Source organism: Mixophyes fleayi, chromosome 4, assembly GCF_038048845.1.
Source record: "Mixophyes fleayi isolate aMixFle1 chromosome 4, aMixFle1.hap1, whole genome shotgun sequence".
Taxonomy (NCBI): Eukaryota; Metazoa; Chordata; class Amphibia; order Anura; family Limnodynastidae; genus Mixophyes; species Mixophyes fleayi.
The window spans coordinates 210363583-210388600 of record NC_134405.1 but is presented as its reverse complement, the minus strand read 5'-3'; the positions used below and the strand labels follow the sequence as shown (position 1 = coordinate 210388600).

Below are 25018 nucleotides of genomic sequence, written 5' to 3'. Positions count from 1 at the left end.
TCACACTGCAAGCAGATATCGCCCACCTTGGCCATCGATTGGTTGCACTCGAGGAACACAAAGAAAAAGGTGATGAACGTGTTACAGCTCTAGAAAAGACGGTGGCGGAGCAGGCAAAGGCCTTGCAGGGATTCCAGCAAAAGATGGACGATCTAGACAATCGAGGTCGCCGTAATAATTTGCGGATACGGGGTTTGCCAGAAGACGTCCCCCCACAGGGCCTTATTGATGCTTTGACAAAGATGTTTAATGAGGTCCTAGAATTACCATCCGACAATATAATCGTATTTGACAGGGCGCATAGAGCATTACGCCCAAGGGGGTCCCCAACGGAAAGGCCTAGAGATGTTATATGCCGTCTCCACTATTACACACAGAAGGATGAAATCGTCCGCAAGCTAAGGGGTCTCCAAGGAGTGGAATTCAACGGTCAGGAAATCCACATATTCCAAGATCTATCTTGGCAAACCCTACAATTTCGGAGGTTACTTAAACCCCTTACGGAGGAGCTCCGGAAAAAATCGATTAAATACAGATGGGGCTTCCCGCTCCAACTGCAAGTTACACATGAAGGGAAACTGACGGTCCTCAGGATTCCACCAGACTTCTGTACCACTCTGAACATTCCTTTAATCACTCTAGCTGAATGGCAGGAGTCCCATCAAAGTTTGTATCCGGTAATGGAGTCCCAACACGATGATAGGTTCCAATTTCCAAGTAGATCCAAGCGGTCACCCCAAAAGCGTCTGAATCAGCAGGCACAAGGGAACACTTGAATACGCACAAATGAGTGCGAGACTTCACCCTTAGGAGGAGAACCTCTCATAAGACCCAACTAAAGACCTGCTACCGTGAATAGCTTCTCTTGGGCGTGAATATTCCTATCCTACCTTTGCCTACTTTATCCCCCTCATCTCTGATATGCTATTTACAACTGTTAGTGTTCAATATAGATCTGCCTAGCTCATCAATATTTTTCTAAAAGTTTTTCTATAGATTTCTAAGGTTATAGTGTTATAATGTTTTCCAATATTACAATGTTCAAGTATTTTCGATTAGCTGTGTGTTCATGCATAGTTGTTTGTTGTTCTCTTTACAAAAATTGAATATGTTAGTACATATAAGTAACAGAGGTCCTGCACCTCCCTGGAAGATAGGGACCTGGGCTGAGAATACCCGGGACCCTGCTGAGGACGAGATGCAGACCATCTATCTATGTATGTTTGATTGTCGCTGTTTACTGCCCTCCTCAGGGCTCCAAGACCGAGTGCTATATTCCGGACCATGTTTGGATCACGATCCTATATGGTATGCCGGAACGGTCTTACAAAATTGCCAATGATTAGTAGCTCTTTGCTGATACTGATACTTCAGTCTAAGCACTTATGGCTTCCTGACCCTCTTCCCTCCCCCTTCATTCCTACTTTCTTCAATTCCCCCCCACTACAATTCACCTATGGGTTCATACACACTTTCCCCTTGTGGTGGTACACAGGTAAATACCTAGAACTGCTTGGTAATGGTGGGTAGACTTAAATGCGTTACCCTTAACGTTAAGGGTCTAAATGTCCCGGAAAAGCGGTCCCGTTTAATACGCGACCTTATGGCCAAAAAAATTGACGTAGCCTTTTTACAGGAAACTCATTTCAAGCAAGGTTCTGCTCCTAGGTTGAGCAGCCGCCAATTCCCACATGTCTTTATGAGCAACAATGCGGAAAATAAGTCCCTGGGAGTGGCAATTCTCATGTCCAGTCGTTTGCCTGTTCAGGACATAGACACACATACATTACAGGAAGGCAGAGGTTTGGCAGTGACATGTATGATATCCACCCAAATGTATACCTTTGTTAATATTTATGGTCCGAACTCTAATCAACCTGTATTTCTAGAAAAGCTTCTGGACAAAGTGGAATCGTTAAAGAAGGGCATCACTGTAATGGGCGGAGATTTCAACTGGGTTCTGCATCCTCCGACGGACTCATCTTCGGGATCCGCTAGACTGGCCGGTAAGCTGTATCGAAGGGTGAGACGTACTATGCACGAACACCAGCTGGTTGACGCGTGGCGTCTTAAACATCCCACAGACCGTGACTATACTTTCTTCTCGCACCCACATAACACGTATTCGAGACTGGACTATTTCTTCCTTACCCATAACCATTTGCCCCTGATTTCAGAGGTAACTATAGGCCAGATCACATGGTCAGATCACGCGCCGGTGTACCTGACGCTCTCTATTTCTAAGATAGTTAAGAGACCTTTCACCTGGAGACTAAACGAACTCTTAATTCAAGAAGCGCATAACAAGACAATGATAGAAGAGGCCATCACGGATTATGTCCAAACCAACGACACACCCGACATTTCGAAGATTTCCTTATGGGAAGCTCATAAATGCGTTATACGGGGTAAACTTATTCAAATGGGTGCGGTTAGAAAGCGAGAAAAAATTGCCCATAGGGACTCGCTCCTAGAAAAAATAAAGACACTTGAAACGTGTCACAAATCAGACCTGGATCCCTCTGTTATGATAGAACTGACAGAAACCAGGAAGGCCTTAAATCAACTAATGTCAGATAAAATTAAATATGACCTCCGTAGATGTCAGAACCAATTTTATCAGTGGGGAGATAAGCCAGGGAAGCTTCTGGCCCGTGCTTTGCGCAAACAGAGAGCTCAACTATATGGTCCCCAGATCAAGACAGACGCAGGGTCCACACTAGTTCACACTTCTGATATCGCTGGGGCGTTCCGGGACTATTACACCAAGCTTTATAATCTGTTTGACACATCTAACACATCTAGCCTCCCGACCAAACAGACCCGCATAGCAGAATACCTTGAACGCATAGATTTTCCCACGCTAGATGAGGATTCTGTACAACTGTTAGAAGAACCCTTTACGACTGAGGAACTAGAGGAGGCGATCAAGACGACGCCATCAGGGAAGAGCCCGGGGCCGGACGGTTTTACCACTCTTTACTACAAAACTTTCAAAACACAATTAGTACCTCTTTTGCTCCAGGCCTTTAACTCTGTCTCTGCCCAGAAACACTTTTCCCCTCAAACACTAGCTGCCCAGATTACTGTATTGCCAAAAGAAGGGAAAGATCCAGCTTCATGTGCTAGTTATAGACCCATCTCTCTACTTAATGGGGACATTAAACTTTACGCTAAACTGATTGCAAATAGATTAAAACCATATCTGACCCAAATCATTCATTCTGATCAGGTGGGGTTTGTTCCGGGAAGGGAGGCAAGGGACAATACCACTAAGATAATTAATTTGGTACAATACGCACACACCGCCAACATCCCTACGGTTTTACTATCCACAGATGCCGAAAAGGCGTTTGATAGAGTGGACTGGGAATTTATGAGGGGGGTCCTTAGTCACTTGGGTTTAGGTCCATTGAGTATGGCCCGAATAGAGGCTCTATATATGAAACCAACGGCAAGAGTCCGGGTTAACGGGGAACTATCAGAACCCATTGTAATATCCAACGGTACCAGACAGGGATGCCCCTTGTCTCCGTTGATCTTTATCTTGTGTATGGAAGCATTGGCTCGATCCATCCGGGCAAACCCTGATATCTCTGGTCTACGGTTAGAAGACAAAAGCTTTAAATTGGCGCTTTTCGCGGATGACCTCCTGGCAATCCTCACTAATCCTGTGGTTTCAATTCCTAACTTAGTGTCAGAATTTCAGCAGTTTGGCGAGCTGTCTGGCTTTAAAATAAACTATTCAAAATCGGTAGCACTCAACATCTCTGCGCCCGAGACAGTGGTTGAAGGCCTGAAGCCAGCATTCTCATTCACGTGGCATTCCTCACGACTTAAATATCTGGGGGTGTTTATCAATAAGGATAACAAAAAGATTTTTGAGGACAATTTTATCCCCATCACCAATACAATTAGTAGAGACCTGAAAAACTGGTGTCCAAAAGGCTTCTCTCTGATAGGCAGAGTCAACGTGGTCAAGATGAATGTATTACCACGGATTCTCTACTTGCTCCAAACTCTCCCTATACACCTTCCCACCTCCTGGTTCAAGACGCTACATAAAGCAGTTAGGGATTTTGTATGGAATGGGAGGCGCCCACGTTTTAAACATGACATTTTATATATGCGGAAACACGCTGGGGGGCTACAATTACCCAACTTCGCGTTATACTACGATGCGGTCATACTAAATAGAGTGGTGGACTGGACAAGGCAGAGACTGGACAAGCAGTGGGTCTGGATAGAGAGTTACGTCGCAGGCAAGGCCCTTAAGTTCTCATCATGGCTACACTCACTCCCTAAAATCATCCACCCGACTGTTTCGCCAACCCTAGCTAGATGGGCCAAATTACGCGCGGCTCCTCATATTTCCTCACGACACTCGCCTTTGACCCCGATATTTGACAACCCAGAGTTTCCTCCAGGACTTACTAGACAGACATTCAGATGTTGGATTGGGGCAGGACTCCGCAGGGCTGGCCAGCTGGTGGACGCGTCTGGGGTCTTACCCTTCACCATTCTCCAAGCTAAATGGGAACTACCAAATGCGGAGATTTGGCGATATATACAGCTCCGCCATTTTCTGGGGTCTTCGGAGGTCCGAGAGTCGGTGGGGAGGTCGCTTACCCAGTTTGAATCTATATGTACCACTGCATTATATCCTAATCATACTTTGTCTCTCATTTACAGTATTCTCATTGAACATGCTTATAACAAACAACCTACCTTCATTAGAGAGTGGGAAAGGGAGCTGGCTTGCACGATTCCTGAGCAAGATTGGAAAAATATCCTTTTACGCACTCAGTCAAGCTCGGTCAGTGTACGGGTGGTGGAGACACAATATAAAATTTTGACTAGGTGGTATAGATGCCCCAACCTGCTGGCTAAGATGGTGCCTGGGATGTCAAACTTGTGTTGGCGATGTATGTCAGCACCAGGTACTCTGTTGCATATATGGTGGGAGTGCATAGCTCTTAGAACTTTTTGGGACGCAGTTCTTTTGATTTCAAAAGAAATAATGGGCGTTGAACCACCTAATTGCCCCAAATACTGGTTATTGAATCTTAATAAATTGACCATCTCAAAATATAAAAAATCAACAATTAAAAACCTCAGCAACGCGGCAAAGGCCGTGACCCCGGTGCATTGGAGATCACAGAATATTCCTACCACCAAAGAATGGTTTGCCCGTCTAGAATCCTACAGAATAATGGATGACATACTCTATTCATCAAAAGACAAATATAGGGAGTATTACTATATATGGTTCAAGTGGCTTGAATTTAAGGACTCGCCACTATATTCTCAGTGGAATAGGTGAACCCCCCCCCCCCCTTTCCCCTCTCTCTCATCTCTGATCTATCCCTCCTTCCCTGTCTGTATTCCTCTTGACCTTTCCCCCATCCTTACATGATGTATTATAGTATACTAAATGGTACTTTGTTTTTTTTTTTTTATATATACTGGTGCAATGACACACCTCGTTCGTGTAACTGTATCTTTATATGCAATGTTTATTAATGACTTTAATGCATCGTTCAATGCAAAACAGATATATTTGTAAAAGCTGTTTAATTTTCTTTTCAATAAAAAAAGAATTTAAAAAAAAAAAAAAAGGGCGCTTGCGTCGGGAAGTAACACTCTTCCCCTGAGGAGGCCTGGGCTAGGCCCAAATGCATGACAAGAACCTTTTTAACACCTTAAGTAGCTTGATTTGACTAGAATGCATGAGTATCATGCACGGGTTAACTTGTATATGTGTCATATATATATATATATATATATATACACACACATATATATATATATATATATATATATATATATATATACACACACATATACATGTACACACACATATATACATATACACACACATATATACATATACACACACATATACATACACACACACGATGGAGGTCACCGGCTACCATGACAAAGTTACACCTGTATTGTTTTCCCACGGTCTCCTCCATGCCATTTACAATTATGGATCGTAGATATGGAATGGCCATAAATCTCAAATCGTATAGTTATCAGTTCTACAATCTCAATTGAATCCAACTAGAAGCCACATCTCACGAGATATGCAAGACTGTGTCCGGAAATCATTCTCCGTCATCTTTATTATTTGGTGGTGTCGCACACATACAACAATTTCAGACAAATTTACCTAAATCTGCTAATTTGGCCAACAAAGTAGCCAAGTACATGGCCACATTTACAATACACAAATTTCTATGACAATGGAAATTTGTTGCCTTGGTTGAAAATTGTTGATTCACTTCTTGATAGTAATATTGATTCTGCTAGTTCATATTAAATTGATGGTAATTTCCCTTTTTCACAATGAAGGTATATTGTCTGTAACCAAAATACAAAGCAAATTAAATGAGAGTTCACTGCTACCAAGTTCCTGTAGGGGGAAGTATATTCAGCTGTATCATCTATACATATAAGGTTTTCCAGATAATGTATTAAGCAGCAGTTCCAGGAAAAGCTGTTAGCAGATGACTACTCATTAAAAGATTCAGGGGTGCCAAGAGCTCATGTACATTACACTATTGGCAGGATTTCATTTTATACCATCTCATTTATTTGCGTGACCCCCTTGATAGGAATTCTGTCTTTTTGTACAAATAAATGCATGCTAAACTCCTGTAAAGGCTGCTTTTCTGTATGGCGATCCTTCTTGAAATTACACTGGCAAAGACCTCACTAGAGCTAATCTTTTATTCATTGTAGAAAATATACCTGTTCTCCCAGGGTCTGGTCAAGAAACTTTGAATGCAGCTGATGGAAGAATGCGAGAGCCATGTCTTTCATCTGTGAACACAAATAATATAGTATAAACATTAAGGACATCAAATGTGTACAGAAAATCTATAAATGCAGGCTATGACATGCCACTGATGTATAGTACTATTACATATTTTACTTTTCTAACAAACAAAAACAGTATACAAATAATACATGGATTTCAACAACATAAGCAATAATTTTTACTTAAGGATGATAATAGCCCAAAAAATTAACAACAATATGTTTAAAACATTGCATATATATTTAATCTAAATACGCAAGCAACAATTAGTGTCAGATGATTATTAAAGTCACAATTCATTGTTTAAATAATGGGATTTTTATACTTACGTAAAATCCGTTTCTCTTAATCCGTTGGGGGACCCCGGGACCTTGGGGTATAGAGTAGGGCAGGCGAATGCTGGCACTTTAACTTTTAGTTAACTAAAACTCTGGCTCCACCCCCTCTATACCCCACCTCCTGCTAGAGGCCAGTCTATGTTTAACCAAGCCCGCAGAAAGGGATATAGAGAGAACCAAAGAAAAGAGAATAAACTTAACACATAACATTCTCTTAACAATCAAACAACATGTCAAACAGAAGGAAAAACCAGAGCGGTAAGGGTGGGCGCCCGGTGTCCCCCAACGGATTAAGAGAAACGGATTTTACGTAAGTATAAAAATCCCATTTTCTCTCACATCCCTTGGGGGACACCGGGACCTTGGGGACATCCCAAAGCTGTCTCACGGGAGGGAACGCTCAGAAGAAACAGCCCGAAGCACCTTTCTCCCAAAACTTGCATCCCTAGAGGCAAACACATTAAATCTGTAAAACTTTGTGAAAGTGTGTACAGAAGACCACGTGGCCGCTTTACACAATTGTTCACTGGAGGTACCATGGCGTGCCGCCCAGGAAGCACTTACAGATCTTGTAGAATGCGCCCATAGATTATCAGGGACAGGCTCCCCAGCCCCGTTGTAAGCCTGGCGGATAACAGCCGTAATCCACCTAGCAATGGTCACCTTAGAAGCTGGCCAGCCTCTTTTGTGATCATAAAGAAGCAAAAGATCCTCAGTTTTACGAAACTTCTGAGATCTTTTAACATAAATTCTCAAGGCACGAACCACATCAAGATAACGAAGAGTCATCGTTTTAGAAGACGAGGAATCAGTTAGAGCCGGAATGACAATATCCTGATTCAGATGAAACTTAGAGACAACCTTTGGAAGGAAGGAGGGCTTAGTTCGAAGAACTGCCCTATCCTCATGAAAAACTAGCAGAGGAGGCTTACAAGACAAAGCCGCAAGCTTTGAAACTCTGCGTGCTGTTGAAATGGCTAAAAGAAAAAACGTTTTCAAAGTAAGAAATTTGAAATCTACTGAATTCAAAGGCTCAAATGGAGGATGCTGTAAAGCCCTCAACACCAAATTCAAATCCCATGGTGGAACCAGAGGAATATAAGGAGGTTGAACATGAAGAACACCCTGAATGAAAGTCTGCACATCAGGTATAACAGCAAGTTTTCTCTGAAAGAAAATTGAAAGAGCTGACACCTGACCCTTAAGAGAACTAAGACGCAAACCTGCCTCCAAGCCGTAATGCAAGAACCTCAGTAACCTGGCCAGACGAAAAGAAGATGTAGGATACCCTTTCTTTTCGCACCAACCAATATATGTCCTCCAAACACGACAATATATTTTGGCTGAAGTCGGCTTTCGAGCACGAAGCATGGTCTGAACCACCCGCCTCGAAAATCCCTTAGCTCTTAAGATCCTGGCTTCAACAGCCGTTAAATCCAAACGATGCAAACCCTGATGACAAAAGGGACCCTGGGTTAGAAGATCTGGGCGAATCGGCAACCACCACGACCGACCTCCTGCCATGAAGAGCACGTCTGTGTACCAAGCTCTGCGCGGCCAATCCGGCACTACTAGCAGCACTGGAACACCCTCTCTCCACCTTTTGCAGTACTCGAGGAAGCATGGCTATCGGAGGAAAAAGGTACACTAAGCAGTACTTCCAAGGAACGGACATAGCGTCTACCGCGACTACCCCGGGATCTCTCGCACGGGAACAGTAGCGAGGAACCTTGTGATTCAACCAAGATGCCATCATGTCGACATCCGGTTGACCCCATTTCATCACCAACTGTTGAAACACCTCCGGATGGAGAGACCATTCCCCTGGATGTAGAGTCTGCCGACTTAGGAAGTCTGCTTCCCAATTTTCTATTCCGGGAATGAATACGGCCATGATTGCCGAAACGTGAGCTTCTGCCCACAGAAATATCCTGTGAGTCTCCCTCATGGCCAGAGGACTCCTGGTGCCGCCCTGATGATTTAGATATGCCACTGTTGTGACATTTTCTGATTGGATCTTTTCCCTGCAGCAAATGTTGCGCACTTTTTAGAGCGTGAAACACTGCGCGCAGTTCCAAGACATTTATTGGAAGCTTGGACTCCTTTTGAGTCCAAAGCCCCTGAAACTGAGCCTGAAGACATACAGCCCCCCAACCCCGAAGGCTGGCGTCTGTTGTAATTAGAATTCAATTCCAAATGGAGAACAAGCGGCCCCTGGAGAGATTCTGCCTGTGTAGCCACCAGATCAGCGACTGGCGCGTCTGCGGAGACAGGCAAAACACCTGACTCGCCAGATTTCGATGAGATTTGTTCCATTGAGACAGAAGTTCTAACTGAAACTGCCGTGCATGAAACTGAGCAAACTGGATTGCTTCGAATGACGAAACCATCTTGCCCAGAAGCCTTATCGCAAAATGAATGGAGGGCCTCCTTGCCATCAACAGGGATTTCACCATCCCCTGTAAGGCTAAAATCTTGTCCTGAGGAAAAAATACCCGTCTCAGACGGGTATCGAATAGAAGACCCAGAAACACCATCCGCTGTGATGGGATCAACTTGAATTTCTTGAAGTTGATAATCCAACCGTGCGACTCCAGGGTTTGGATTGCTACCTGAATGTGTAACAGAAGCTTCTGCGAAGAGTCTGCCTTTAGAAGTAGATCGTCCAGGTAGGGGATGATTGCAATCCCCTTGGCCCTTAGCAAAGCAGCCATCACCGCCATGATCTTGGTAAAGATTCGTGGAGCTGTGGCGAGACCGAACGGAAGAGCCTGAAACTGGAAGTACTCTGACTGAACCGCAAACCTCAGCAGGGACTGATGACCCCTCCAAATGGGCACATGGAGATAGGCATACTTGATGTCTAGAGCCACCATAAATTCTCCCTGTTCCATGCCGAGAATTACCGAGCGTAAAGATTCCATCTTGAAGCTGGGCACTCTTATCTGAGTGTTCAAAGCCTTTAGATTGAGAATCGGTCTGAAGGAGCCGTCTGGTTTTGTCACAAGAAAAAGATTGGAATAAAACCCCAAACCTCTTTGAGAATGAGGAACCGGAATAATCACTCCGGCAGACAGAAGGGATTGAATCGACTCTGTTAAAGCCAACCGTTTTCTTGGACACGACGGAAGCCCCGTGGTGAAAAACCGCCTAGGAGGGAGAACGAGCAGATCGATCTTGTAACCCTGGCTCACCACTCCCCGAATCCAGAAATCTGTAGTGGAATTACACCACCGATCCCTGAACCGCAGAAGATTGGCTCCCACCACTGACGACAATGGAGGAGCAAAATCCCCGTCATGCAGACTGTTTGCTGGCCTAGCAGCTGGACGACGCGCCGACCAGGCCTGACGTCCCCGCTGCAAAGCACCTCTATGGTTGGATGTCTGACCTCTGAAGGATTATCCTGAGGAATACTGTCCTCTAGGCCTACCTGCGGAACGAAAGGCCCGAAATCTAGACATCCTCTGCTTGGGAACACTGACCGGGAGGAAAGTGCTCTTACCTCCTGATGCCTGACTAATAAAAATAAAAGGAATCCAGCTGAGGACCAAACAGAACACCTCCTGAAAAGGGAATGGACTCCAGAGCCTTTTTGGACTCTTCGTCAGCCTCCCAGGACTTTAACCAGAGAGTACAACGCGCTGCCACTGCCAAGGCAGAAATGCGCGCTGCCATCGTCACCGCTTCCATAGCAGCTTCACTTAAATAATCCGTTGCCCTCTGAATCTGTTCCGCTAAGGGAATCAATTCAGAGGATGGCCTGCCAGCCAACAGACCCTCAGACAATTGTTCCGACCAGCGATCAACAGCTTTGTTAACCCAAGCTGATGCTAAAGCAGGCCTCAAAGAAGCACCCACTGCCACAAAAATGGACTTAAGAACGGTTTCAACCTTCCAGTCTGCACCATCCTTAAGAGTGGCTTGGTTAGGCAGAGGGATAGTAGTTATCTTTGCCAACCTCGCCACAGCTGCATCCACCTAAGGAAGCGTCTCCCATTTAGCGAGAACCTCAGGGGGAAATGGATAACACGACTGCAGTCGCTTAGTCACCTGAAACTTCCTGTCTGGAGAAGACCAAGATTTCAACAGCAACTGCTCCAAGTGGGGAGAGGCCGGAGAAACCACCTCCCTCTTTTTGCGTCTTTCAAAAAGAGAGGATGCAGAAGCTTCAGGCACTTGGTCCTCAGGAATATCAAGTACCTGACGCACCGCCTGAATTAACTCTTCCACACTCTGACGATCTGCTGGGACCTCCACCAGAGAAGCAGCATCTATGTCAGAGCCCAGCGGAAACTCACCCTCTTCCTGGGAACCACAATCTGAATCAGATCCATGTCCCAGAAAAGAGGCGGCCACCCGCCTCCGTTTACTTGAGGAAGGCAGAGTGACCGACTGCATCATCCTCTCCAAGGAGGAAGAGACCGCTACCAGACCCTGTACTGAGGATGCAAGACCCTGCACCCATGCTGGTTCTCCAGACTGCACTGGAGCAACAACAGGTAAAGCCTGAACTAAGGAAGCAGAATCAGAAGATTGAGCAGCCTGAGACTGTACCTTCTGAGCAAGCAGTTCCACTGTATTAAATAGAGACCGAGCCCAAGCAGGCTCCTCCGTGTTTGAACAGACAGCAACTGTTTCACCAAGAGTAGTCTCCGTGGGCCGACAGGACACACACAGAGCCGGTGTTCCTGACTGCCCAGACAGTAACTTAACATGACATACAGCACAGGTGAAACTTAACATAGTAGCACCAGCCCTGCCACGTGTAGATTTTTCCCTCTCAGACATGTTCAAAGATGGGACTAAACAGTACAGTAAAATACACACAATACAGATAACAAGCAGCACACAAACTACAAGAGAAAGTGAGCCTGCAATACAGCCAAAAGCTCCTTAGTGTGTAAAAATACAAAAGGCTAAACACACCACCCCCAACCCTTTACCTTACAGTATACAGGATAGAAAAGGGGAGAAGCAGGAGCTTTAGAAATGGCTGCCTATTCAGGTGTCCACACACGAGGAGTGAAAGACTACCACGGGGGAAGTGCCGAGGAGTAAAACACACCCCACCCTCAGGGCCCAGCTCTGGACTGGCTAACATTTAAGACAGACAGACAACTCCACCAATCCACAGCCTAGCAGGGCTCACTGAGACAGTGACCCTTGCCTGACCCTGTTCCCTGAGCTAAAAATAGAACTCTTATCTCTACCCAATTAAAAAGACTGCTTTTAGGAAAAAAAACAGCCAGCTCAGGGAACCCACTGCGATTTCTAATGTCTCTCTCTCAGCGCTATGCTGAGAGAGAGTTTCACTTACCTGATGCCAACCCTCCAGACGCAGTGTGTGCAGACAGCATGCTCTCTGTACTTGGAGGACAGACCCCAGCCACCACCGACTGTGTCTGACTCCAATGGAGGGTTAAATAATTGGGAAAGGGAGCAGGCAGACAAGGAGGACCTACACGGCACCTCCGCTCCTCCCCCCCCCCCCGCACAGCCGTCCGTGCTGTGCGCTTCACAGACCTCCCCCATCGCTGCCTCACACTCTCCCCGCCGGCCGCAGCCGCGGGAGAGCAGAATGAATGAACTTGCAGTCAGGAGTCTGACTGACAGCCAACTAAGCCGCCGGCTGTCAGAACTCGGAGACACAGTCTCCACTATCATTAAAATAAGAAAATAAGAAAAAAAGTAAAACTGGCTGCTAAGCAGCCCCGTGCACAGCCCGCTTTGCCGGGTACTTGAACTAGACTGGCCTCTAGCAGGAGGTGGGGTATAGAGGGGGTGGAGCCAGAGTTTTAGTTAACTAAAAGTTAAAATGCCAGCATTCGCCTGCCCTACTCTATACCCCAAAGTCCCGGTGTCCCCCAAGGGATGTGAGAGAAAAATAGAACTGTACTTCTCTTGCTATACTATGAATTGATAAGATTGGGTGCATACCAGGAATTTGGGCAACAGGTGAAGATGTTTTTGGAAAAAAGGTCTTGTTACCTTTGCATCCAAATGATCTGTTAAGAACAGAGCCGAGGATTCAGGCTGGGTCTTCTTCTGCTTTGCCTCTCTGGCCATCCATTTACTCACAAGTTCTTCAGGTTTTTGAAGGGAAAACAACTGTCCAAAAATCTGAGAAGACGTTAGCCAGACCCAACTGTGGGGATACCACAAATGGGACTGAACATAACCTGAAACATTAAGGAACAGGATAAATCAACTGAGTATTGTATTACAAATATGCTGACTATTAACCACTTTTCTGTTTCATACCACTTTGCTGGGCTTGATGAAATGTGTGCATAATTTTGAAGCTATCACTAGCTTACCATATCTCTTATATCTCCTCAGCTGTTCTTTATGTTGTATGGTCAGACCTCTTTATATATTTCACTGTGATAAAAGCATCTGTTGTCACCACATGAGAGATGTCTGTCTGTATTTATTTTTGAAGTAGGTACAAAGTCTAAGGGTCATTTCTCTACTCATTCTTCTAGACCTCTCTGTTGCTTTTGACACTGTTGATCAACCTCTTCTCCTACACACCGTTCACTCCATTGGCCTTCATGACACAGTTCTTTCATGATTCTCTTACTATCGAACCACTCCTTTAGCGTTTCTACCTCTGGCACATCCTCCCCTCCACTCCCACTATCTGTTGGAGTCCCACAACGCTCTGTTCTTGGTCTTTTACTATTTTTATTGTACACCTCTTCTCTTGGGGTACTAATTCGCTCATTCGGCCTCCAGTACCACCTCTAGACTGATGACACCCAAATCTATATCTCTTCCCCTGAACCTTCTGAACTATCTTGTATAACCTAGTGTCTTTTAACTACCTTCACAAGGATGTCCCAAGCACTACCTAAATCTATCCAAAACAGAGCTTATTATATTCCCTCCAGCCAGAATCAGCTTCCCCTCAAATCTCCCTCACTGTCAATAATGCCACAATTTCTTCAGTCTGCCAAGCCCGCTGCCTTGGTGTCACATTTGACTCTGCCCTCTGCCTTATTCCTCACATACAGTCTCTCTCCCAGTCCTGTCAATTCCACCTTAAAAACATTGCCAGAAAACCCCCTTTTCTTACTCAACATGCTACCAAAAAACTCTTATCCATTCTCTCATTATAACCCGTCTTGACTACTGCAACCTCAAGCATGCTATCTGGCATTCCCAACACACATATATCCACACTTCAGTCTTGCAGCAGAATTTAGGATGGATTGATCTTCCTTTCTCACATCTGCTTCACCACTTTGCAAATCCCTTCACTGGCTCCCTGTGTCCTCCAGAATCTAATTCAAATTACTCACCCTTACCTACAAAGCCCTCAACACCATCACCCCTTCATACATCTCAAATCTCATATCAAAATACTCTCCCTCACTCCCTCTTAGATCTACCTCTGACCTGTCCCTGTCTCATCTCTGGTAACCGCCACCTTCAAATCTTTAGAGGCTATCTAAAAAGCCATCTCTTTTTTTAAAGCTTACCCTATATCCCCGTCCCGTGTAACTGACTGTCTTTCTGCCATATCATCTTGGATGTCCTCTCGCCAACTCAAACTTAATCTTTCTAAAACAGAGTTAATAATATTCCCACCCACCAACAAGAGCATACCTGACATTTCTATCTCTGTTGATAACATGACCATAAATCCCACCCCACAAGCTCGCTGCCTAGGTGTAATCCTTGACTCGCACCTATCCTTTGTTCCCTACATTGACTCTAGATCTAAATCATGCTACATACATCTAAAGAACATTTCCAGAATTCGCACATATCTCACGCAAGACACTGCAAAAACCTTAATTCATGCACTTATCTCCCGCATTGACTATTGCAATTCCCTCCTTACTGGTCTTCCCAAAAACAGACTCAAACCCCTACAATCTATTTTGCACGCTGTGGCAAGACTGATTTTCCTTGCAAATCGTTATTCCTCTGTTGAATCACTCTGTTAGTCTCTACACTGGCTGCCTGTTTTCTACAGAATCCAATATAAAATACTTTTACTAACCTACAAGGCCATCAACAAAGCTGCACCAACATACATCTCCTCTCTTGTCTCAAAATATCTCCCAACTCGGCAACTCCGTTCTACACAAGATCTCTAATGAACAAGGTCCTCCATACCCTTTGTTTTCATGTCTGCATTTATTTTGTCTGCCATGTATGTCCTTGTTTTATGTATGTCCATGTTTTATGCATGTCCTGTCTTCTCTACTGTGACGCCTGACAAATCTACGATAACAATAGGTGGAGCTAGAATCAACCAACAGCCAATCAGAGCATAAGAACGCTCACAAAGTATGGCAGACACTAGTTTCCATTCCATCTACCACCTTAGCCTGAGTTAAGAGCCTCCCCTGCGTCCAAGTAAAGTAGGAAAGTGGTATGCATGGCATTGTGGCAACTATTGAGAAAGGAGGGAATTCTGAAGAAAAAGAAGGAAATGATAGGTATGATACAGAATATAAATGTGATTAAAGTTATTATTCATTCCTCTTCTCTGAAGCCAATAAGGGACACATATATTACTCAAAGGTTAAACTCCAGCAACTGGAGCTATAACACTTTATTATAGACCTCCTCCTCCTATGACAACATAACCCTTCCCACTAATAAATAAATATATATATATATATATATATATATATATATATATATATATATAAATGAAACCCAATAGATTTTAAGCTATGCTGTGTGAGGCATTGTGCCGCAATTTTAATAAATTTGTTATCAAGCCATCAGTCGTGTCAAATATAACTTGATGGTATTATACTATTGTGGCTGTTTTTGAGTTCCAGCCATCCGGTGATCTACTGCTGGTGGTCCGCACCCATTCATGCTCCAGTGGTCTAATACAGACGGTACTAAGAGGGGATTCATCAGCACATTATTCAAGCTAATATTATCTGAACTTCTGGTACGGGAATTTAACATCTGTGGAGAATATCACTAATTGTGTTTTACATTTAATGCACTATGTGTGGCGCCCCTATTTTTCTTTTTATATATATCTCCCAAGCAGATAGATAGAAGTACCAAAGTTGACATTCTGGGCGGGTAGGTGAGAGCAGCTATACTCTGAATCTCTACTTCCTTGTTGAACAAGTTAAAACCAAGTGAAGATCGAGCAGAACCTTCTGTGTCTGTGGACTAATACTGTCTGGCATTAGGAGGGGTTAAGCAAGCATAGGATAAATTCTATTCTTAATTTGTGTTGGTAGAGCTAAACCCCAGAGTAATGTCTGTGTCCCTCAGATGCCTGAACTGGGGATACAATTTTACATGCAACAAGTTTGATGCATTTAAGTTGCAATAATAACTGCATAATGAAAACATTATATAAGTCATCATTACTGTCTTAGTACTGCCTATGTACAGTAGTGTAACTGACTATCTTTATGTTACATAGGCCAGGCAACAGAAATTCACTTTTCTATTCCATGTTGCAGACAGATGAACACAAAATAGCATTTTCTACACTAACAGGGGTTGTTGCAATGTTTACAATTGTTTTGATTCTTAAACAGTTATACCTTATTATATAACAAATTATAACTAATGAACAAGGATTTTGTTATTCCCCTGTAAAACTAGAGTAGGGAAGAATTCATACCACATATTTTATTCATGCTCTCTCTGTATTTTGGCAGCTCCATTACATTACACTCCTTGATCAGCTTAGTAATCAGGGTAAGTAAACTGAATAGCAATCTGTCAGCTGCCTTCTCTTCGGACTCCTCTTTTAACTGGAAATAAAAATAGAAAATCAATGTTGTGCCGTAAAACATGTTTATCTTTTAGAAAATCAGTAGACATTAAGATACTCACATCTTCAAAGTGAATGGGGTCAATATCTCTTTCAATTATCAGAAGAGTACCTGCAAGTCTCCGCTCAAATTCAACTCTTTCAACTTCAACAAACAAACCACAGGTCAAGGCACCCAACCTCTTGTGAACAGACTGAAAAGCAACAAAAACACCTTTACACATCAATACTACACATGCCGATTAAAATGCAGTACAGTACCAGTGTGAAGTAACGGAAGATAATATAACAGTGTGGGGGTATTGGCTAATTACCTTTTCATTGTTTAGCCACTGGGTAACCAATGAGAACATCAAGTCCTTTTGCTGTTCATTGACTTTCCCAAGGAGAGATTTCGCTGCAAGGGCAGCCATTTTTTTACACTTTGTAGAATCATCATTCACCATTTGCAAAGCAAGTGGTACAAACATTAGACCGCAGTATTGGTTAAGTATTGCCTAGTGGGGGAGAAAGAACACATTTTGATATATTAAGCAAAATAAATAATTATATTGTGATTGCAAAGGCTACATCCTAATGCATCTAATATTTGCAGGTGAAAAATGTTTGACATTATTTATGTGAACAATAGGGATTTCTTATAAATAAGTCACTTCAACATACTTGAAATACAACAAAAGCCAGTTCTTACTTGTGGGAATGTCTGGAACAGAAAAGCAATCATTTCCAAAGTAGAATCTCGTCCAGTTTCATATTCATAGCTATGTCAAGAAGAAAGATTTGTGTTAATGCTTAATACTGTGATGCAAATAAACATGTTTATAGTGGGATAAATACATTGCTGTTATATCTTTACAGCATCAATGACAAACTTTATTGTTCATTATCTTTGAATAGATTCAAGAAATCATGCTGCTGAATGTCTACTTTCCTTGTGGCTGAAAGCATTAGCTACAGATGTCCATATCAATAGAAAATGTTATTTGCGCAGCAGTAAACAATGCTACCATTATTCACACCTTTCCATGTTTCATATGTTTGCACTGTAATAACAAACACAGGATATGTACTCTAATTACCACTTAACTTCTTGCATAAAAGGAAGACTTCCCTTTGGAGTTCTACGCAAATCAACTGTAATGGTGTTCATTTTTATCAATTTACACATGGCAATTTTTCACTTTTAACAACAAAAACCATTTCTAAGCCGCTCAATAAAACAGTTTGTAACCACAGAGCATATGGTTATAGCACCAGTTTATCTGATCTTTTACGTGAACATGTGTCACTTGATGTTTTTATAAAGCTGCACCCATCGCACACTTATCGGTAGTTTGGACTCCTCCTGAGTCCAAATACCCTGGAACTGGTGCTGAAGCACCACTGTCTCCCATCCTCAAAGACTGGCATCTGTAGTAACCAATGATCAGTCACTGATAGTAAACAGGCAACCCTTATTGAGGTTGTCTCCTTTCAGCCACCAGCGGAGCAAGACACACACCTCCAGACACAAAGTCAGCTTGGTCAAGAGACTGTTACTTGTTCCACTTTGAAATCAACTAAAGTGGAAACACCTTCGAAGGGAACTGTGCAAACTGTACCACTTTGATGGTGGAGACCTTCATATGCACAGTTGAATAGACACCTGTCTGTGAGCTAACAGGGACTTCACCAGTCCCTTGAGTGAGAGGATCCTGTCCTCTGGTAAGAACACACATTGCTACCAGGTGTTGAACAGAAGTTACAGATAGATCATCCTGCTGGGAAGAAGTAAGGTTTGATTCCCTGAAGTTGATAGTCCAACCGTGAGACTCGAACACCTGGACCGTTTCCCAAACATGGGACTGTAGCATGGCCAGGGGAGTTCACCTTGGTCATCAGCTATAGAATGACATAAAATCTAGACACAACCTTAAGAAGGAAAGAGGCTTGGTTCGAATAACTGCCCTGTCTTCATGAAAAACAAGAGGAGGAGACTGGCAAGATAAAGCAGCAAGCTTTGAAACTCTGCATGCCGTAGATATGGCCAAAAGGAAAACCGTCTTCCAGGTCAGAAATTTGAATTCCACTGTATTCAAAGGTTCAAAAGGCGAATGCTGTAAAGCATTCAACACAAAATTCAAATCCCATGGTGCTACCGGAGAAACATATGGAGGTTGTACATGGAGTTTGCACATCAGGTATGACAGCAAGTCTTCTTTGAAAGAAGACCAAAAGAGCCGACACCTGACCCCTAAGAGAACTAAGGTGCAAACCTGCATCCAACCCGTCCTGCGAGAACCTAAGGAACCTGGCCAAGCGAAAAGAAGTAGGATATCCCTTCTTTTCACACCAGCCAATATATGTCATCCAGACCCGTTGATAGATTTTTGCAGAACCTGGTTTACGAGCCCGAAGCATGGTTTGCACCACATGTTCAGAAAAACCCTTAGCTCTCACGATCATGGCTTCAACAGCCACTGGGTTGTTCCACCAACAGACGAAACACCTCTGGATGGAGGGACCATTCATGCAGAGTCTGCCTGCTTAGGAAATCTGCTTCCCAATTTTCTATTCCGGGAATAAAGATGGCCAGGAATGCCGGAACGTGAGCCTCAGCCCACTGAAATATCTTGTGTCTCTCCCGCATGGCCAAGGGACTCTTGGTGCCACCCTGATGATTGAGGTATGCCACTGTCGTGGCATTGTCTGTCTGAATCTTCACTGGCCTTCCCTGCAGCAAGTGTTGCACGCTCATAAGAGCATGAAACACTGCTTGCAGTTCCAAGACACTGATTGGAATCTTGGATTCCATCTGAGTCTAAAGACCCTGAAAGACGCCCCCCCCCCCAACCTCAAAAGCTGGCATCCGTTGTGATTAAAGTCCAATTCCAAATTGAGAATTTGCGTCCCCATGCGAGATTCTGTTTGTGTAACCACCAAAGAAACGACTGACGCATCTGCGGAGACAGGCAGAATAACTGCTCCACCAGATTCAGATGGGATTTGTTTCATTGCGGCAGAAATTCCAACTGGAACTGCCGTGCATGAAACTGAGCAAACTGGACCGCCTCGAAAGTCGATACCATCTTGCCCAGAAGTCTCATGGCGAAATGTACCGAAGGCTGCCATGACGCCAACAGAGATTTCACCATCTTCTGCAAGGCTAGAATCTTATCCTGGGGTAAGAACAACCATCGTTGTCGGGTGTGGAATAAAAGACCCAAAAAGATCATTCGCTGGGATGGTATTAACTTGGACTTCTTGAAGTTGAGAATCCAATCGTGATTCTAGGATCTGGATTACTACTTGGATATGCGACTGTAGCACTTCTTAATCTGCCATTAAAAGAAGATCGCCTAGGTAAGGTATGATTGTAATCCCCTTGGACCTTAGCAGAGCAGCCATGACCGCCATGATCTTGGTGAAGATATGTGGGGCCGTGGCCAGACCAAAGGGAATAGCCTGAAATTGGAAGTGCTCTGATCAAACCGCAAACCTCCAAAGGGACTGATGACCTTTCCAGATAGGCACATGGAGATAGGCATCTTTGATGTCTAGAGCCACCATGCATTCTCCTTGTTCCATGCCGTGAATGACTGAGCCCAAAGACTCCATCTTGAACCTGGGCACTTTGACCTGGGTGTTCAATGATTTCAGATTCAGAATGGGTCTGAATGAGCCATCTGGTTTTGGCACGAGAAAAAGGTTGGACTAAAAACCCAAACCTCTTTGAAAATTTGGCAGTGGAATAATCACTCCGGAAGAGAGGAGTGATTGGATCTCTTCTCGTAAAGCCATACGTTTTCGTGGACAAGTGGGAAGCCCTGTGGAAAAGAACCGCCTGGGAGGAAGACTGAGCAGATCGATCTTGTATCCCTGGGTCCACCACACCCCGAGCCCAGACATCGGTGGTAGACTGAATCCACCCATCCCTGAACAAGAGAAGACGGGCTCCCACCACTGGCAACTGCAGAGGAGCAAAATGCCTGTCATGCGGACTGCTTGTCTGCAGGCTTCGTTGCTGGACGTCAAGCATACCCGACCTGGCGCCCACGCTGTAAACAACCCCTGGGGATGGATGACTAGCCCCTAGAAGATTGGCCCGAGGAATATTGACCCTGAAACCTTCCTGAAGACCGAAAGTACCGGAATCTGGACAATCTTTCTTTGGGAGCATTAACAGGTAGAAAAGTGCTCTTTCCTCCTGTTGCTTGACTGATAAGCTGGGGTCCAAACAAAACAGCTCCAGAAAAAGGTATTGTCTCAAGAACCTTTTTAGACTACACATCAGCCTCCCAGGACTTAGAGGCAGAAAGACGTGCCCCAATCAGTTCCGCGTCCATAGCTGCCTCTCCTAAATAATCTGTCCAACTCTGAATTTGCTCCACTAATGGAAGCAGTTCAGAGGACGGCTTGCCTGCCAACAAACCTTCAGACAGCTGTTCTGACCAGCGTTCTACAACTTTGCTAACCCACGCAGATGCCAAAGCAGCCCTCACAGAGGCACCTGCTGCCACGAAAATGGACTTAAGGACGGCCTCAACATTATGGTCTGTACCATCCTTAAGAGTGGCTGCATTAGGAAGAGGAATAGTAGTTACCTTGGCTAACCTTGCAACAGCAGCATCCACACGTGGAGGCTTCTTCCATTTAGTTAGAAAGGGATAACACGACTGCAGTAGGATAGCATGACTGCAGTAGCCGAGATACTTGGAACTTCCTATCTGGGGAAGCCCAAGGCTCTGGCAACAAATCTTCCACTTGGGAAGAAGCCGGGAAAGAGAAAGATTTCTTTTTCTGGCGCACAAAAAGAGAAGCCTCTGCAGTGTCAAGAACCTCTTCCTCAGGAAAATCAAGTACCTGACGCACAGCTTGTATTAATTCCTCTACACTCTGACGATCAGAATGGACCGCCTCCAACACCAAAGGAGCACCATGTCAGAATCCAACGCTAATTCAACCTCCTCCTGGGAACAACAGTCAGAATCTGACTCATTTCCATGAAGGGGTGCCGCCACGCTCTTACGCTTACGTGAGGAAGACAGTGCAGCAACGGTGCAGAATGCAACATCCTTTCTAAAGAGGAAGAAACCAAAACCAAACCCTGTACAGAAGATGCAAGTCCCTGTACCCAAGCTGGTTCGACAGACTCCACCGGGGTAGAAACGTTCAAACCCTGACTTAGCGAACCAAAACCCATGTCATTTGCTACAGTGGAAGCGGAATTAGAAGATGGAGCGGCCACAGCCTGTGACAGCACCAACTGAGCAAGTTCAGCCACCGTATTGGAAAGAGACCGAGCCCAGACAGGTTCTGCCGTATCTGCACTAGCAGCTGTTTCACACAGTATGCTCTCTGAGGGCTGACAGGCTGCGCACAGAGCATGTGTGCCTGACTGTCCTCATGGTAACTTAACATGGCAGACAGCACTGGTGAAATTCAACATAGATTTTCCCTTATCTGACATGTTAACAGATGGGACAAAACACACACAAAACAGTGAACAAAACACAATATAGATGACAAGAAGCACACAAATCTGAACAGAAAGTGAGCCTGCAATACAGCTAAATAGCCCCACAGAGTAAAAGACAAACTTTTGAAAATAACAACCCCCAAACCTTTACCTTACAGGACTCAAGACAGAAAAGGGGAGAGGCTGGAGCTATAAAATGGCTGTCTATTCTTGTGTCTGCACACAAAGGAGTGAGAGACCACCAAGGAGGAAGTGCAATAGAGGAACACACCTCTCCCCCAGGGCCCAGCACTGGATTGGCAAGTGTCCAACAGAACAACCCCCTCAACCAATCCAGTGCCTAGCCGGGCTCGCTATCTTAGTTACCCTAGCTTGACCCAGTCCCCTAAGCTAAAAATAGATTTTTTTTTTTTTAAATGACTGCTCCAAGTAAGAAGCAGCCTGACTCAGGGGATAAACTGCAATTTACTACCCCCCCTCTCCCAGCATTGTGCTGCTGGGAGAGGGTTTCACTTACCCGCTGCCATCCCCCTTCTCACGCAGTGTCTACAGTCTACTGGCTGTGAGATCAGGACGGACGGACACAGCCTGTGGCGACTGTGCCCGGCTGATAGGAGGGCATAAGAACGTTGGGAGAGGGGGGCAGGCAAAATAGGCACCTCCGTGTACCCCAATGGAGGATAGAGAAATTATATATGGTGCAAAGAGGCTAAAAAAATATTTTTTTCGGTCCCTATAATGCACTACCATTTCAATTAAAAGTACACATATTTGGAATCCCTACTCTGGGGAATTAGTCTAATATGTTACCTAGCTACTGGATATAAAATAAAAAGTAATTTCAATATGGTACAAAAAAAACCTCCCTTATGCCCCCCAAAAATAATAACATTTGCTTGGGTAGAAGGAGAAAAGAAGTTATTCTGTGCAAAACAAACACACTATGAAATTAGGTCTGGTTACTGTAAACTATATATAAAGGCTTTGTTTCTTTATAGCAAAGTGTTTAGCGCTCTTTGTAGTAACTGTAGGAAGAGGCACTTGCTGATCACTTTGAGTATATGACATTATCACTGACAAGCAGCAATAATTTCCTTTCTGGCTTTCTAAAATTTCAGGATAACAGGCTTTCAGATAAGAGTATAACATGTACATTTTTCAAAATATACATTGTAAATTGATATTAATACATTTTTTAAAAACAAGGTTAAAAACAACAATATAGAATTCACTTGGAAAAATAGATATTCCTTCTGTAACGAAAACTTTGCATAAATAACAATTAATCTGCTTGGAGTAATCATAACTTTTCATTTTACACTGTAAAAGATGTCTGATACACAAACACTCAGCTGTGCAAAGGGAAATTCAATTACTTTCTTACTTTAGTTGTGCAATTATAAACTCCAAATTCTGTCTTAGTTTTTCACCAAGTGGGTAGTCAAGCAAATACTTCAGGTATATCTGGAGAGACAATTGAAGCATACGTTACAAGACATGTTATTGAAACAACTAAAATAAACATGTTATTTTACTAAAGATCAGTCTGCACATTCAGGGCCGGATTAAGGGAATGGAGGCCCCTGGGCTAAGGGCGCCTCCATTCCCCCGTGAGGCCCCCAATGTGAGCCACCCGCCGCCCCCCGTACCCCGTGAGGGCCACATTTCATTGGTAATTGGTTCTGGGAAACAGTTGGTTAGATAATTCAGTTTCTTCTGTAATCAAATTGTGTTCTACATCCCTCTCAACTGTTTTAGAGACCATTCACTGTGATTTACCGGTGGCAGTACTTAACACATCATCTTTAATATTGATTGAATTTCTCTGGTATGGCTGTAAAAAAGCCATCAGTGAAGCTTAATCAGAAAAAATATATTACACTGACACTAGATGTTAACACTAATGAACATAAGTATATCAGTTAACATTTTAAGAGGAACACACCAAAAAAATAAATAAATTGCCACACATTTTATGCATCTACAGTAGATGGCCATATAACATGCACCATAAGGCATCCTTACTGGAGATTATTTCAAAGTACACATGCGAGGGTAGAAACCAAAAAAACTGGCTATGAAAGACTCATCCAAATTAGAATTAATGTAAGATATTACACAGAGCAAAGCAGAAAACAAACACCAGCCCATTGTTTATAGTAATTCTATTAATTCTGAGAACTTTAGTGTACAACAATGGTGACTAGCTCAATTATTCAATTAATTTTATCATCATCATCAATGACCATTATTTAATGGCGAATATGATCTGCAATACTACGGTTTCAATGTGAACCTCTTTAGATTAAATAAAACATTAAAAACCATTGATCATTTGCAGAAATGTATATTTGGTGCTCTATAGCAAAGATAAGACTATGCAATTTTGTTACTATCAATGTTACTATTTACTACACAGTGTGACAATATACATTTTGATATCTATATGTATATATATACTCCTCTCAAAAATTACTTTGACTTCATCATTAAACCAGTGGGGCTTGGACCATTAATCTTTGGGTAGCTGGCTATATAATAGTAATATTAAAAATTACTGAAGAGATTTTCAGTACCGGCATTGATTTGGCAATACAGTTCTTGAGACAGTTTGGTTT

At 43.6% G+C, this 25018-nt stretch overlaps 1 protein-coding gene across 1 annotated transcript in view; it reads right to left on the bottom strand.

Annotated features, from left to right (window-relative positions):
- Positions 1–25018, bottom strand: part of UTP20 (UTP20 small subunit processome component) — a 128256-nt gene that overhangs the window by 6412 nt on the left and 96826 nt on the right. Inside the window, exons 52-58 of the mRNA XM_075209252.1 lie at positions 23785–23864; positions 17634–17703; positions 17257–17439; positions 17005–17136; positions 16790–16922; positions 13159–13349; positions 6760–6831 (exon numbers count right to left, since the gene is read on the bottom strand). Coding sequence (XP_075065353.1) covers positions 6760–6831; positions 13159–13349; positions 16790–16922; positions 17005–17136; positions 17257–17439; positions 17634–17703; positions 23785–23864 — 861 coding nt within the window. The remainder of the gene's footprint in view (positions 1–6759; positions 6832–13158; positions 13350–16789; positions 16923–17004; positions 17137–17256; positions 17440–17633; positions 17704–23784; positions 23865–25018) is intronic.